This window comes from Pongo pygmaeus, chromosome 19 (assembly GCF_028885625.2).
Source record: "Pongo pygmaeus isolate AG05252 chromosome 19, NHGRI_mPonPyg2-v2.0_pri, whole genome shotgun sequence".
NCBI classification, from domain to species: domain Eukaryota; kingdom Metazoa; phylum Chordata; class Mammalia; order Primates; family Hominidae; genus Pongo; species Pongo pygmaeus.
Window position 1 is genome coordinate 8,771,622 of NC_072392.2, and position 17,242 is coordinate 8,788,863.

A 17,242-nucleotide genomic window follows, 5' to 3' on the forward strand; every position below is an offset into this window, starting at 1 on the left:
TTTTCCAAAATAAATAATGAAACTTTTGTTTATAGGTTAAAACATTATCTTGGCCAGGCATGGTGGCTCACGCTTGTAATCCCAACACTTTGGAAGCCGAGGCAGGTGGTTCACGAGGTCAGGAGTTCGAGACCATCCTGGCCAACATGGTGAAACCCCGTCTCTACTAAAAATACAAAAATTAACTGGGCATGTGTGCCTGTAATCCCAGATACTCAGGAGGCTGAAGCAGGAGAATCACTTGAACCAGGGAGTCAGAGGTTACAGTGAGCCGAGATTGCACCACTGCACTCCAGCCTGGTGACAGAATGAGACTCCATCTCGAAAAAACAAAACAAAACAAAACAAAACAAAACAAAAAAAATTATCTTAAAGGATAAAGAAATATAAGGGCTAAAAAGTGACCACTGGTTTTGGCAACATGGAGGTGACTTTGCCACAGCAGGACATGTGTAACCAGGTGGTCGTGGGTAGAAGAGTTATTGATAAGGGGCTGGAAACTCTTCTAGAAGTACCTTTCAAGGAGTTTGACTGAGAAGGGAAGGAAAGAGATGCAGTGGGTAGCTAGAGAGGTAGTTGGGTCATGGCAGAGTTGGTTTTTTTTTTGCCTTTTTTTTTTCTTTTAAGATGGAAAAGACCTGAGCATGTGTAGGCTAAGCGGAAGGAGCAGTGGAGAGGAAGAGGTAAAAGCTGGGGACAGAGAACTGCGAACAGATAGAGAAGAGCCTGGAGGAGGAGGGGGAGGAAAGGGCTGAGTGATCCCAAGGATCTGGGTGACGGGGAGGTCATGAGTTTGCTGTGGATCTAATCAATGAGGATGCAGGGGTTATTCCAGAAGCACTTGCCCATCTGGGCATACAGACTGAGTAGGTGGCTTGACCTAAATCGAGTGTCAGCCTGCTGGGTGGTGCATGGGAGTGAGGACATCAGTGAGAACATGGTTCAGGTGCAATCATGGGGCACCAAAGCCAAGCTGAGTGGGGAAGCCGCGGCAGGTGGATCACCTGAGGTCAGGAATTCGAGACCAGCCTAGTCAACATGGCGAAACCCTGTCTCTACTAAAAATACAAAAATTAGCTGGGTGAGGTGGTGCACGCCTGTAGTCCCAGCTACTCGAGAGGCTGAGGCAGGAGAATTGCTTGAACCTGGGAGGCGGGGGTTGCAGTGAATCAAGATTGCACCACTGCACTCCAGCCTGGGTGACAGAGTAAGACTCCGTCTCGAGAAAAAAAAAAAAATTGTTGATATGAGCAAAGGCTAAAGGGCAAAGGGTAAGGGGATTGAGAGAGCTGGTCTGATTTGGTCAAAGGTTGGGCTATTGTTGTTTAGGAGTCTGGCTGTGGTGTGGTGGCTGGGATGACTGGACGTAGGTGCATTTTGCAGTCATCTGGGTATGTCTTGGGTCCTCAAATGGTCAGCAGATGGAGGGCAGGGCTTTGACTCTTAAAGTGCTTTCCTTATACCAGTGGGCACTCTGCACTTCAAACAGACTGATTGAAAAGCAGATTCCTTCCAACAGGAAGACCCACTCCAATAGCAAAGGCTCAGAAAGGCTGGGAAGTCAGTTCCCTTCTCTGAATGCCCTCCCCTCTGGGCTCCCAGCCACCTACTGCTGTCCCAGCTGGCTGTCTCCCTTTCTCAGTCTACTCAGTACTTACAGAGAAGGACTTTCCTGCCAAGTTGGAGGACTTGACAACCTCTGTGACGTTGACATTCAGACACGTGTGGTCTGTGACAGGAGCAGCAGGCAGGGGGCAATGGCGAGACCCTGAAACTGAATGAGATTTGTGGGGCTGTAAATGGACCTCCTGGGAAGTAGGGGAGTTTGAGATTCTAGGTCTCAAGATCTCCATGAACCCATCTTGACACCCCCAGCCCTCTCACTCCTCCTTGGGCCCCCACTTCCTGAATCTGCTTGGTCCCAGCCAAGTTACGGTTCCTTCTCAATCATCTGTCTTCCTTCTCAATCATCCGTCTCCCTTCCCTGGTGAATCCACAAGTTTCTGTATCCTCAGGTCAGCGGCCATCACCAACCCAAATCCCCACCCCCTACCCTTTCATTATCTCCTCCTGCAACCCTTTTTAAAAGGAATAAAGTTCTAGAAGTTCTCTTGAACTTCCTGCAGCTCTTGGGCATGCTAAGAATGAAAGAAGCACCTGTCCAGGGATGTTGTGCAGGACAGAGGCTCCAAGTGGGTGAGGAGGGCATCAGTGCCAACAGGTCGAGTGTTTCTTTGACTTTCTTTTTTTATTATAGTTTTTTTTTGTGTGTATATATATATACACACACACACACACATACATATATACATATATACGCACATACACATATATAAGTATATATACACACACACATATGTATATATGTATATATACACACACACATATGTATATATGTATATATACACACACGTATATATATAGACACACATGTATATACGTATATACGTATATATACACACACGTATATATGTATATATAGACACACACATATATACGTATATATACACACACACATATATGTGTATATATACATATATATTTTTATATATATATATTTTTTTGAGGCAGAGTCTCACTCTGTTGCCCAGGCTGTAGTACAGTGGCATGATTTCGGTCACTGCAACCTCTGCCTCCCAGGTTCAAGCAATTCTCCTGCCTCACTCAGCCTCCCAAGTAGCTGGGATTACAGGCGAGCCCCACCACACAGGCTAATTTTTTTGTGTGTGTATTTTTAGTAGAGACAGGGTTGCTTAATAGTGTACAATGTGTCAAAAATCATCATTGTGTGCCTGCTGGTAGGTTTCACCCCTCCCTGCCAACTAAAGAGGGTTTGTAGAAGTCTGCTCTACCGAGGGTGCTGGCATCATCAGACTGGTTCTGATAGGGTCTAGAGTAGGGCTGGGAGTGGGGAGAGTCTGTGAGAGAAATGGAAGGAATATAGTTTGAACAATAAGAGCTAACATTTATCGTTTACTGTATGCACACAAATTAGTAGCTACTTATTATCTCCATTTTAGAAAAAAAAAAAAACAGGTAGAGAGGACACAGGTCACACATCCAAGGTCACATAGATAGTCAGCGGCAAAGCTGGGGTGTGAGACCTGCCCATCTGGCTCTGGCCCTGTGCCCTTGATGGTCTGCTCCTGAGCCACTTCTAGGTTAAGAGCTACTGCCACAATTATGCGCCTCCTTCACGGTGTTAAAGAGCTGCAGGTAAAGAGTGTCCTGCTGTGATGGAGTTTCATATGTCATCCACAAATTCAACTTGCCTGGAAGCAATTTTATTAGGAAGTGATATAATTTCTTGAGTTTCTTCTTTGTGCCAGATGCTAAGGAAATTGTGAAGCTATGATGTCCACATATGAACACAAATGCATTATTGTCAGGAAGGCGCCTTAATTGGAATGCTAGCAAAGCCACAGTGGATTCCAGAGATGGAGTAAATACTCGTGGTCGGATAGGAGAGGAGGGATCAGAGTTGGCTTCCTCATGAGCATTCCAGCCTGGCTCATGCGTATTTTCATTCCGTATTTCTTCTGGAATATTCCAAATGTGTTCATTCATTTTTAAAACAAATTTTTGAATGTAAAGTAGCATTTCATTTATTCTAGAAATATTGATCAAGTATCTACTACATGCCAGGACATGTCATGGACAAAGGGAATAGATGGTGAACAAGATATAATTCTGCCTGGGTGAACTTTCTTGTTTGCTCCAAAATGATCTTCTACAAGCATCACCGGATAACATCCCCTAAGTCTAGTCTGTTGAGATTTGGCAATCCCGGGGGAGGCAGTGGTAATGAACATAGGCTCTTGCATGAGAATACCTGGGTTGGAATTCCAGTTCTGATTCTTCCTCACAGAGGTGATGTTGGGTGTGTTATTCTCTTTCCTTCCGTTTCCTCTCTAGTAAGAAGTTGCTAATACTAATAATATCTATTTTCTAGGGTTCACATGCTTCACTGCCTGGCCTCTGGCGCATGTTTGCAATGTTCATAATCCGTATTGCCGTCCTTTGCATTATTCCAGGAGACCAGGGAGCTTACAATATGAGCTAATATTTATAATTTACTATATGCACATAAATTGGCATTTTCTATTGTCTCCATTTTTTTTTGGAATGACAGTCAAAGTCCTAAATTTCCAAACAGAAGACAACTAGTCCTGCAGTCCCAATTCCATGGCAGGAGGCCAACTACAATCCCTCCCTGGAGTCCCTCCACCTTCCAGCTATGTCTCACCAGGCTGCTGAGGCTCAATCCAGTGGCCAGTGCTAGAGTCTGGGTGACCCCACAGCAAGCAACTTGAAGGCAGTCACCAAGTCCTGGTCCTGGCTCCAGTTCCATGACTGAGAGGGCTTCCCCTTCTCCTGCCACTCTGCCCTCTCCCCAGCATTGCCCTTCTCATCTCTTCTCTCTTTCTTTGCTCTGCATTCCCCATTCCTCACCTTCTGTGTCGCTGGCTGGAATGGCCTTCAGGACCAGCCCAGTGGCCCGCAGGGAAACGGTGACCTCTCGGGGCCGGTGGCTAAGCAAGGCCTGAGGAGGGGGATCGAGGAACAGGTGGAGGTCCTCAGGACATACCCTTTCCCCACGCATCCCCACATCCACAGTCTTGCCTCTCTCCCCTGTTTTCCACCCCCGCCGTGAGAGTCTTTTTTTTTTTTGAGCCGGGGGGTTTCACTCTGTTGCCCAGGCTGGTCTTGAACTCCTGGGCTCAAGTGATCCTCCTGCCTCAGCCTCCCAAAGCGCTGGGATTACAGGCATGAGCCACTGTGCCAGACCCGGTTTTGTCTATGTCACTAAGGTCCCATAAGGGCTAGCAGACAAAGGCTTACAGCATTCCTAGTCCTAGAGAGTATGTTCAGCCTTCCAGACCCCAAAGAATAAATCTCCAGTGAAATCAGTTCAAGCCTCTGGTCAGCTAGCGAGGAAGATATTTTTTAGCAAGGGGTCAGCCCCCTTGTTCCTTAAATCAGATCACCTCCTGGTCTACATGTAAGGCCAACTTAACCCACCCATCCCTGCAAAACTCCCTGAAGGCTGGGGAACTCTGCGGGCAGCTTCAAGAAAAGGGGCAGAAGCTTCCTTCGGCTCTGTCTGCTTCCCTGCTTGTCCCGGAGGCCTGCTCCCTCCAGGTGTACCTCTTGGCCACCTACTGACCACATCCATGCACACTGACCTTCTGGTAGCACAGGGAGAGCTCTGCCCCTGGGCTCTCGGCCACGCCTCTCCTCCTGGGTGAAAAGCCATCTGCGGGGAGATGAGAAGAGGCTTGGGGTGGAGGTTCCCAGGCCTCTCGCCCTGACTTCCCCACCTCTCTGAGGGCAGGAGCTGAGCTGCTGGGTTTACCCATCCAGCCATCTCCCTGGATGGAAAGGCAACACCTCCGGGGGCCAGGCTGCCTTTCAGTCTTGCAGGGGTTGGAGGGGATCAAGGGCAGCCTTGGCATTCAGCAGAGGTAGGGAACAGCAGGGACAAGCACTGAGGGTGTGGGCGTGCAGGTATCATCAGGTGAGAGGTGGAAGGATGAGAGTTTGGAGAAGCTGAGTCCGGGTGACCTTTGGGAAAAGGGAGGCAGATGCTTACCTTTGGGGAATTTAGAATCTTGGATCTTCACCTTCAGTTCAATGAGGAAAATGTCTTCAGTAGGGTCTTGGCTCAGGTCACTGAAGAAGATCTGGAGAGAGGAAGGGAGGGTGGCATTTCCTGGTGTGATTTCCAAATCACTCTATCCCTGATTTCCAGGGATCTGGGGCCATGGAGAACCCTTCCACATAAAGAAAACCTACTTCTTGGATTTGAGGTCTTGAAGTTAATAATGATCTGATTCATTTAGCGATGAAGAAGGTAACCTTAATAACCAAGAGCGTCTGGGTGTGTTCATGATTGGTGACTTGGTGACCAATGTTTCCCCAGAGCCTGGGTATTTAATTGGTGGGGTCCTGGGGTCCCTTGGAGCCTCCAGTGGGATGCTTACCTTGACTGTGTAGATCTGGAAATAGATGGGTTGGGTGCCCATGCGGACGTAGTAGGTGATGACGTCTAGGATGAAGGGGTCCACAGTCCGGGATGTGTCCAGGGAAGGAGGCTGTGATGGAGACAGGGAATATCTTCACCAACTCCCCCAAGGCCACTGTGGGAGATGCCATTTTCTTCAGAGAGAAACTTCAAGCCCCTACATCTCTGGGATGCACTAACCCAATGAGTCCTTCAACACATTCCAAACCTTTCCTACCACTGAATTTCCACTCCCAATCAAAATATTCCTGTCCAGAGCCCTGCCTCCCTAGGGAATCTGACTCTTTTCAATTCTGCAGAGACTACTGAGCAATGCTATGTGTGAGGCACTGTGCTAAGTGATTGGGGGAGACAAGATGCTGGAGAGTAAAGCTAATGAGAGAGCCAGGACTGGGTTCTAGGCTTGGATGGGCTACTTGCCATTGGCCAAGCAGGCATGGGCAAGTTATTCAAACTCTTTGAGGCCCGAGTGTCCTTCTAGAGAAAATGAGAGGTTGAACCAGATGATCTGATGTCTCTTTCAGCTCTGGTGGTCTCTGCATCTATTAATAAACTAATTGGCCGGGCGTGGTGGCTCACGCCTGTAATCTCAACATTTTGGGAGGCCGAGGCGGGCGGGTCACCTGAGGTCAGGAGTTTGAGACCAGCCTGACCAACATGGAAAAACCTCGTCTCTACTAAAAATACAAAATTAGCCAGATGTGGTGGCACATTTCTGTAATCCCAGCTACTCAGGAGGCTAAGGCAGGAGAATTGCTTGAATCCAGGAGGTGGAGGTTGCAGTGAGCCAAGATTGTGCCATTGCACTCCAGCCTGGGCAACAAGAGCAGAACTCCATTTCAAAATAAAATAAAATAAAATAAAATAAAATAAAATAATATAAAATAATTCAGGTTTGCGTGTTATTGGGAATGGACTATGCGTCTTGTCCTCCAGTCCTTCCCTGGTCCCATATGATGATAAAGCATAGTGACTGGGTTTTCAGAACATCTACATAGAATGTGATAGTGTCAGGGCTAGAAGGAAGCTCAGAGTTGATTTCATCCAATTCATATCCGATCCTATAAGACCTCTTCTGACTCTCACATCTGGTGTACTGAAATATTGTTCCTTTCGAAAGGGTCACACTGAGGAGCTATGAATGTATTCTAATAATGCTATCATTGCTCACAATGTTTCTGGTCTCTTCATGTGGAAACCGCTTTTGGAGTAAGCATAGGGCCATTCAAATTGTTAATTACAAGGAGAAGGGGAAACCAAAACCTTACAGTGTCCCGGCAGAGAAAAATAGCTACCAGCAAAGGAGCACCAATGGGGCCTGCATCAAATGTTCCCACTGTAATAGCCTCCAAGTTTCAAGGAAAAAGTATTTTAATACCCAGCTAAATGGTCTTTGTGTGTATGCAAAGACATTTTCGGATCAGGTATAAGCCAGAAAATGTGCACCCCTAAATATCCTTATTTGAATAAAATATGTAAGAAGACAGCCTCATCAGTCAAATGATAAAGCAAAATGGAGAGCTCAGTAAAGTGGCAAGTTAAAAAACAGATATGTAAAAGTGGTAAATTAATGTTATATTTTTTACCGCAGTTTTTAAAACTAAAATAAATAAATATGTATAAATCAATAGCTTCCTTTTATATTAGCAGCAGGCACTACCTAAATATAATGGGATAAAGATACTATTCGCAATAGTAAGAAACACTATCACACACGAGTAATACATTTAGTGAGAATTGGACAGAAGCTGTATGATGCAAACTTTACACTTATACCGAGGGATATATAAGGACACTTGGACAAATGAAGAGCTATACCACGCTCCTAGAGAGAAAAACTCAATATGCGAAAGATGCTAATTCTCCCCAAATTTCAATCAAAATCCAATAGGATTAAAAATAATAACAAAAACAAAACTTGAAATTCTAAAGTTTATCAGGAAGATAAATAAGCATATTCTGAAAAGTTTTGAAAAAGAAGAATAATGGGGTGGGCAGGCTTCTATAGCCAGATATTAAAATATCAAAAGGCTAATTTGTACAGAAATGAATAAATCAATGAGAGAATAGGTATGTACTAAATACTTACAAGCACATGTAAGGATCACATACTAAATACAAACGCATGTAAGTATCATGTACTAAATACAAGCACATGTAAGTATTTAGCAAATGATAAAAGTGGCATTTCAAATTGCTGCGGCAAGATGGTTTATGCAAAATAGCTTTAGGACAACTAGCTCAACATTTGGAAAAAATAAAATGACATACTTCACACTAAACAATAAAATTAATTGCAGATAGGCAATTAATTAAATGTAAAAATTGAGACATGGAAAGTGTTAGAGTAAATTATCAGTGAACATTTATTTAAGCTTTCGGAAGCACGACTCCAAAGGCAAAAACTGTAAAGAAAAAGTGCTATGTCTGACTACACCCAAGTATTAAACTTCTGCAAGTCAAAAAGTGGATAGGCAAGTTACAACTGTGGGAAAAAAATCTGCAACATATGTAATGACAAAAAAGGTAGAATTCTCTTACTATATAAAAGCCCTTTCAAATCAGTAAAAGATGAGTTCCCTCCCCACTGCCAGCCACGGTTGGGGTATGGCAGTGTGGGTTTGTGGTTAGGAGAGGATGCTCTGGAGTCAAGCTGCCTGTTTCCAACTGGCATTCCACCACTCATTTTGTGACTTCAGGCAAGATACCTAATCTCTTTGTGTCTCAGCTGCTCTATCTGTAAAACGGTGACAATGGTACCTACCAACAGGGGCACCTGCCTCTGGGCTCCTGTGCGAATTAAATGAGCTGCCCTGTGTGTAAGTGTTTAGAACAGTGCCCGGTGCAGCATAAGTGCTCAGGAAACATCAGCTGTTACAATCATTGAAAAATGATTCATTCCACTATAAAGACACATGCACACGTATGTTTATTGTGGCACTATTTACAATAGCAAAGACTTGGAACCAGCCCAAATGTCCATCAATGATAGACAGGACAAAGAAATTGTGGCACATATACACTATGGAATACTATGCAGCCATAAAAAAGAATGAGTTAATGTCCTTTTCAGGGACATGGTGAAGCTGGAAACCATCATTCTCAGCAAACTAACATAGGAACAGAAAACCAAACACCACATGTTCTCACTCGTAAGTGGGAGCTGAACAATGAGAACACATGGACACAGGGAGTGGAACATCACACACTGGGGCCTGTCTGGGGGTTGGTGGCAAGGGTAGGGAGAGCATTAGGACAAATACCTAATGCATGCGGGGCTTAAAACCTAGATGAGGGGTTGATGGGTGCAGCAAACCACCATGGCACATGTATACCTGTGTAACAAACCTGCACATTCTGCACATGTATCCCAGAACGTGAAGTAAAATAAAAATAAATAAATAAATGATAAAAAAGAAAAAGGATCACAGGAAGCTCACACAAGAAGGAGTATAACTGCCCTACATACTTACGAAAGAATATTTTACTTCGTCTTTTCCACAGTGGTCTGGTCCAAAGTACGTGCCTGGTAAGTGTCCCAAGTGAGTTCAAAGCCACTATCTGGTTAGGGCCCCTCTCTTGAATTCCCTTCCTGTCTCACCCCACCAGACTCTTAAGGTCAAAGGTCAAGTGCAGCAGCAAAAAGATAGCCCCCTCTCACCCCCATTTCACCCTCACTGCCTACTTGGGCTCCTCCGTTCTCCCCTCTGCCCAGACCCCACTCCCGTCCCTCTCTCCCTCCCTGGTACCCTCACCCTCCCGTACCATCTCAGCCAGCTTGTGGATGGCGGGGCACAGCGTGTTGACGTTGCTCTGGTACCACGGGTCTACGCGGCCCAGGAACGTAGCCAGCTCTCCCAGCTCCGGCTGCCTGGATGCTGCAGGTTTCTGGGAGAAAGGGGATGGGGCAGACCCGTCAGGCCCTCTCTCCAGCTCTGCCTTCCAGCTGCCATCAGCCTAGGCTGTGTGAATATGGTCAAGTCATTTAACCTCTTGGGGCGTGAATTTCTGCATGTGAAGACACATCGTTGTTCTGTTTTATAAACTCAGATGAAGCTAGAATATCTTTTGCTGAGGTTCACTCAGCAGGGACATTGAAAAATGATCACTGACTTTAAAAGGGGAGAGTCAAGTATGGCTTTGACCTTACTGCTTCCCAATAGGAAGTGGAGTGTGTAGTAGGAAGTGGAGTGTGCGGTAGGAAGTGGCTGGCGTGTGCAGTAGGAAGTAAGAACTGCAAGTGTGGCTCTGTCCCCCCAACTAGATCAATGGACTTCACTGCCTGAAATTTCCTTTCATGTCATACCAGAAAGTGTGGGGTGTGTGTGTATGTGTGTGTATGAAAGAGGGGAGTGAAGGTGAGAGAGAGAGAGAGAGAGCCCTGTGTTTGAGAAGTTTGCAACTAATTCCATTACCTACAAAAACAAAACAAATAGCAGCAAGCAGGCTGCCATCGAGAGAGAGACTCAATCTCTGGCCACATTCAGCCCCCAGAGCACCGTCTGCAGCCTCCGAAATAGAAGACTGCTGACCTCTCTCCCGCCTCTACATTCTAAGGATGCTTATTCTAGTCCCTGAGCCGGGGATGTGGGGGATGCGGGGCTGCAGGTGTGTCCCTGCCCAGCCTGCCCCGTCTCTGCCCCGCCACCGCCTCCCCGCGGTCCAGTCACCTCAGGCGCCAGCACGGGGATGTAGTAGAGCTGCAGGCTGAGTCTGGGAGTGAGGCAGAACTTCTGGGTCTCCCGTTTCCTAGCAACGGGCAGCAAAGCAGAGGAGGTTAGGGGCGGGGCTTGGCTTCAAACAGACTCAGCTCTGCTGTTTGTTATCTCTTGACCATGGGCAGTTTGTGTCATCTCTCTGAGCCTCTACTTTCTCACCTACAAAATGGGTACAGTAATGTCTCCCTCGCAGGATGGTGATGAGGGTTCACGGAGCTAACGAACACAAAGCAGGGATTGCGATGCTCTGTGACGGCTGCGGGCACTGTGCGGCATCCTCCTCCGTCCCACCCTGGCCTCTGCCTCCTGACCCTCTCCTGCCACCCTGTGATCCTTCACCAGCCCACGCCAGGCCCACCTGTGCCCCTCACCAGCGCCCGCCCCCAGCCCCCACGTCGGGGCCCCACCTGAGTCTGTGGTAGGCCTGGGCCAGGCGCCCTAGCATCCTGTCATCTCCGAGCACAAGTACCCGGGCTGTGTGCAGCCGGGACACGCCGGGCAGCATTTCCCCATCCCCACCGGGCCGGCCTGTCCTCCGGTGCAGCCCTGGGGGCCCGTCCCAGCTGCCAGGCATCAAGAAGTCCAGGGGCCATGCACGCTTCTTGATGCCCCCTTTGCGCTGCAGCCCGGCTCGCTCTATCTCAGGGCTGCTGGGTGCAGGCGGCTCATCAGCCCCCGTGGGAAGGTCCCGCTCAATGCCGCTGTCAGTGGACAGCACAGAAACCCGGGCCAACTCCCGGTCTGGCCGGAGGCCCTGCAGATCCAAGACCTCCAAGTCAGCACTGAGGCGCAGCTGGGATCTTGGGCGGAGGAAGAGCACCAGTTCCTTCCCTGGGATGGGGGAACAAGGGCGGTGAGGACACGTGAGGCTGGCAGGGCTACGTTTCTGATTTCAGCCAGTCCTACTCAGAGGATAAACACACACAGAAACACAGACAGACACATAAAGACACACATATGAACATGCACACTCACACACAGACACAGAGACACACAGTTGCACACATATACACATGTACAAACACAGACAGACATACAGACACACACACGTGCACACACACAGACACACACACAGACACACTGACACACACACATGCACGCATACACACAGACACACTGACACACACGCATGCATGCATACACACAGACACACTGACACACGCGTGCACGCATACACACACAGACACAGACACACTGACACACGCATGCACACACACAGACACACACGCAAGCACACCCAGACACACTAACACACACGCATGCATGCATACACACACTGACACACATGCATGCACCCATACACACACACAGACACACTGACACACACTCATGCACGCATACACACACACAGACACAGACATATACCACTGTTTCCAGACAGCTGCATGGGCACGTACAGAGCTGCTCCTCGCCGGTCCACAAGTGGAAGGTGATGTAGGGGCTGGGCAGGGGAATGCTTGGTGGCCGCTCTTGGACAAGGTCACCTGCAGAAAGGAGCAGGCTGTGGAGGCCATGCAGGAGGACATGGGACCCTCCTCTACCCTCCCCATCCTGCCCAGCTCCTGTGCGGGGTCTTAGAGGGGTGGCAGGGACTCTCTCCTTCACATCTGATCTGCCTTTCCATCTCTGCCACCACCAGCCAATCCAGGGCCCAACAGTGCAGCTGTCCCCTCCCTGTCCAACAATGCTTAGTAGCTACGTTTCCTTAAACCTAGCTCAACCCTTAGGGGGTCTTCACAAACCAGCTCACAAGGCGTTTTCCAACCTATGCTCCTATGCTGGCCACGCCTTCAGCCCTGTGCAGCCGCCAGACTGGCTTTCCCGCTGTTCTTAAAATGCCCTGCCTGCATCCAGATGAGGCAGGAAAGACCCCTGCCCTTCTCAGGGCTGCTTCCAATATCTTACACGCAGTAGACACTCAATTAACATTTGCAGCTGTCGGCGATGCTGACGAGAACTCAACAAAGTTTGGGGGCAGCAGGAACCCCGGACAGTCCAGGGGAGAGACCAAGGACAGCCATTCTTCCTGCTTCTCTTTCTAGAATCTTTTCTGGCCACTCCAGTGGCCCACGGTGGTCATTCCCTCCGAGCTGACTGTCTGCACACTGGGCACACCTCACACGTGGTCTTAGGATTTGGCTCCGTATTCCCGTTTCACTTCCATATTGCTGTGTCTCCCCACTCATGAGGCTGCAAGCTTCTTAGGGGAGAGCAGCCAGTGTTCACTGAGCACCTACTGCCTGCCAGGCCTTATTCCACTCACCTGGCATACACTGTAATCATTTCTCTGGATTCTGCCAATGGCCCTGGGCAACAGGTGACATTATTATCCTCAATTTACAGGGGAGAAGCCAGGACACAGAGAGGTTGAATAACTGGCCCAAGGTCACATAGTAAATAGCACAGTGAAGACTTGAGCCCAGGCAGCTCAGCTCCAGAGTTCCTGCTCTTACCCACAACACTGTGCTTATAATCACCGCTCCATACTGCCCCCTACAGCCACAGGGGCTTGACGGGGGTGCTGCCTGGTCATTAAGATGCATAGGGCTTGGCCAGGCACGGTGGCTCACGCCTGTAATCCCAGCACTTTGGGACGCCGAGGAGGGCGGATCACGAGGTCAGGAGATTGCGACCATCCTGGCTAACATGGTGAAACCCCGTCTCTACTAAAAAAACACAAAAAAATTAGCTTGGCATGGTGGAGGGCGCCTGTAGTCCCAGCTACTCAGGAGGCTGAGGCAGGAGAATGGCGTGAACCCAGGAGGCAGAGCTTGCAGCGAGCGGAGATTGAGCCACTGCACTCCAGCCTGGGTGACTGAGCGAGACTCCGTCTCAAAAAAAAAAAAAAAAAAAAAGATGCACAGGACTTAGCCAGGTGTGGTGGCACGTGCCTGTGGTCCCAGCTAGTTGGAAGGCTGAGGTGGGAGGATCGCTTAAGCCCAGGAGGTCCAGGCTGCAGTGAGCCATGATCGAGCCACTGCACTCCAGCCTGGGTGACAGAGCAAGACCCTGTCAAAAAAAAAAAAAAAAAAAAAATGCACAGGGCAAGTCTGGGCAGGAGACAGGTGCCCTTGGATGTGGCTTGGGAGTGGCCCAGATGGTCTTACTAATCCATGCAGAGTCACTGGTGACTGTTAGCAAGGGGCCACAAGGGGAACAAAGCCAGATTGGCCCCAGGGTTAGTCCCAGCTTGGTGGGGTACAGGAGGAGCTTTTTCCATGTGGGATCAGAGGTAGTGTAGAATGTTAAAGCAAAAGAGTGGACAACTTCGAAGATAGAGTCTTTAGGCAGGGACTATCCTCCCCACCTCACCCAACTGCTGTGGTCTCCACCAAACCTGGGCTGCCAAGTTCAAACCCAGGGCCTGGCACACTAACATCTTCCAGTGGATTCCAGTCCTTAACCCCATGCCTTATAATGACAGGTGCACGATCAGTGACTGTGCATATCTGGGACATGCAGGCTGACACATTCCATGATACTTTGAATGACCATGAAATAGGACCCAAATCAGAATCATCCTACAAAAGCCAGGAAACACATATTCGGGATGTTTCTCTGGGCTATTTCAGATGCCCCCATCCACATGGGGCTTGCTTCAGGGTAGGCATTATCTTACCTACATTATGCCTTGCATAAGATAAGGTGTTATCTTATAAATACGCAAATAGGAAGAGTGAGGAATAAAAATCTATGATACCAGATATAAACGATGTTGACTCATCTGCTCTTTTAGATGCTCTGGTCCTTGGACGATCAAATCCTTTGATTACTGCAGCTGAGTGGTGAACTAGACAGCCTGGATTTGTATCTTGGCTTTGAAACTTACTGCCTTGGGTGATCTTGGGCAAGATATTTAACCTCTTTCTAACTCAGTTTCATCCTCTGTAAAATGGGGATAATAATAGTTTCTAGCTTATAAGTTGACTGTGAGGTTTCATTGATTTAATACAGTATAGGCAATATATTTAAATATATGTAAGGTGATTAGAACAGCAATTGGAGTATAGTAGGGGCTCTGTGGGCATCAGCGGTTATCATGACCAAATTACCCGCCTTCTTTTTTTTTTTTTTTTTTTGAGACGGAGTCTCACTCTGTCGCCCAGGCTGGAGTACAGTGGTGTGATCTAGGCTCACTGCAACCTCTGCCTCCCGGGTTCAAGTGATTCTCCTAACTCAGCATCCCGAGTAGCTGGGACTGCAGGCGCCCACCACCATGCCCAGCTGATTTTTTTTTTTTTTTTTTTTTTTGAGACTAAACCCTCTACTACTTTAGTAGAGGGGTTTCCCCATGTTGGCTAGGCTGGTCTCGAACCTCTGACCTCAGGTGATCCGCCTGCCTCGGCCTCCCAAAATGCTGGGTTAACAGGCGTGAGCCACCGCTCCCAGCCTAATTACCCGCCTCTTAGTCCCGGGGTCCTGCCAAACCCCCAGGCTGCCCTCAGTCCCCAGGCTCCTGGGAGTCGGCCAGGCACCCAGACAGAGGCAAGTCCAGCGCTGCTCTCTGGCGCCCCCTGCGGTGCAGTGAGCTGCCCCCCCGGGGCCCTTGCCAAGGCCCCCCATCCGCCAGTCGCTTACCACCGCAGCGCCCTGCCACGGGCCCCAGCAGTGAGCAGTAAATCTCCTCCAGCCTCTCCACGTGTCCCTCCCGGCTAGGGCTGGCCTTGCTGGCCATCTGCTCCACGGCGGCCACCACGGCGTGGAAATAGTGCTCCAGGGTGCGGCGAGGGCTGTCCTGTTGGGGAGGGGCGTCAGAGCCTGGGTCTCGGCCCAGCGCCCACGCACCCCAGCTCCTAAGCCAAGTCCGCAGGGCCCTGGCAGCCCAAAGTGACACCTCTCCGCTGCCCCTGGGGGCCCGGCAGGAGCTTTTCCCGAAGGCTTCTGGATCCCACATCCAGGGCCCTACACCTGCCCTGCAAGTGGGGGTTCCCCTCTGCCCCTCACACGCTATTATGGGGAGACTGCTGGTCTGCAATATCTGTTACCAGAGAGGCAGAGATAGTCGCTGATGCCCACCTCCTGAAAGCGTCACCGAGCACTTGGATCAATGTTCTAGCCCCCACGAGACTGTGAATTCCAGGAAGGCAGGGAATTTTGTCTGTTTCATTCATAGCTGCATCTCCAGCACTTAGAACAGCTCACTGCACCAGGCCTTGTTCTAGGGGCTGGGATACAGCAGCAAACGAAACAGACTGTGTGATCTGGGAAGCCTCCCTGAGAAAGTGACTTTTTTTTTTTTTTTTTTGAGACGGAGTCTTGCTCTGTCACCCAGGCTGGAGTGCAGTGGCGTGATCTCGGCTCATTGCAATCTCTGCCTCCTGGGTTCAAGCGATTCTTCTGCCTCAGCCTCCCGAGTAGCTGGGACTACAGGCGCGCACCACCACATCCAGCCAATTTTTGTATTTTTAGTAGAGACGGGGTTTCACCATGTTGCCCAGGACGGTCTCGATCTCCTGACCTCATGATCTGCCTGCCTTGGCCTCCCAAAGTGTTGGGATTACAGGCATGAGCCACCGCGCTTGGCCGAAAGTGACTTTTAAGTAAAGACTTAAAGGAAGTGAGAGAGTGAGCCATGCAGCCCGGCGCGGTGGCTCACGCTTGGAATCCCAGCACTTTGGAAGGCTGAGGTGGGCGGATCACGAGGTCAGGAGATCGAGACCACGGTGAAACCCTGTCTGTACTAAAAATAGAAAAAATTAGCTGGGCGTGGTGGCCGGCGCCTGTAGTCCCAGCTACTCGGAGAGGCTGAGGCAGGAGAATGGCGTGAACCCGGGAGGCGGAGCTTGCAGTGAGCCGAGATCGCACCACTGCACTCCAGCCTGGGCGACAGAGCAAGACTCCGTCTCAAAAAAAAAAAAAAAAACAGTGAGTCGTGCAGGTATCTAAGAGAACGTTCCAAGCATAAGGAGTAGCCAGCGCAAAGGCCCTGGGGTGCAAGTATGTCAGGCATGTGCGTGTTGGGAGAAAAATGAGGAGGCTTGTTTAGCTGGAGCAGAGGAAATGAGAGGAAAAGTTATGAGACAGGCCAGAGAGGAAATGAAGAGAGATGGAAACAGGTCAAGGCCCTCAAGATGAGGTTCTTGTATTTTTATTTTTAGATATGGGGTGTCTCTCTGTTACCCAGGCTAGAGTGCAGTGGTACAATCACAGCTCACTGCAGCCTTGAACTTGGCTCAAGTGATCCTCTTGTCTTCCGAGTAGCTGGGATTGCAAACACATGTCACTACGCCTGGTATTTTTTTTATTATTATTACTTTTTGTAGAAATGGGGTCTTGCTATGTTGCCCAGGCTGGTCTCAAACCCCTGGCCTCAAGCAATCCTCCTGCCTCGGCCTCTCAAGTACCTGGGATTACAGGCATGAGCCACCACACCAGGCTCTTATAGGTCATTGCAATCAGTTTGGCTTTGACTCTGAGTGAGATGATGCAGTAGCTACTGTTGTGGTGACCCAGATTCCTGCTTTCAGGGCTGAGACACTCATTTACCCTGCTGCTAGGA

The 17,242-nt window shown here is 49.1% G+C and overlaps 1 protein-coding gene across 3 annotated transcripts in view; it reads right to left on the minus strand.

Annotated features, from left to right (window-relative positions):
* The window catches only part of PIK3R6 (phosphoinositide-3-kinase regulatory subunit 6), a 66,101-nt gene that overhangs the window by 14,899 nt on the left and 33,960 nt on the right, over positions 1–17,242 (minus strand). For all 3 annotated transcript variants that reach the window (XM_054459145.2, XM_054459147.2, XM_054459148.2), the window contains 10 exons: positions 15,322–15,478; positions 12,141–12,227; positions 11,151–11,574; positions 10,696–10,774; positions 9,791–9,913; positions 5,985–6,095; positions 5,594–5,684; positions 5,187–5,257; positions 4,453–4,543; positions 1,659–1,774 (listed from right to left, as the gene is read on the minus strand). In XM_054459145.2, the coding sequence (XP_054315120.2) occupies positions 1,659–1,774; positions 4,453–4,543; positions 5,187–5,257; positions 5,594–5,684; positions 5,985–6,095; positions 9,791–9,913; positions 10,696–10,774; positions 11,151–11,574; positions 12,141–12,227; positions 15,322–15,478 (1,350 nt within the window). The remainder of the gene's footprint in view (positions 1–1,658; positions 1,775–4,452; positions 4,544–5,186; positions 5,258–5,593; positions 5,685–5,984; positions 6,096–9,790; positions 9,914–10,695; positions 10,775–11,150; positions 11,575–12,140; positions 12,228–15,321; positions 15,479–17,242) is intronic.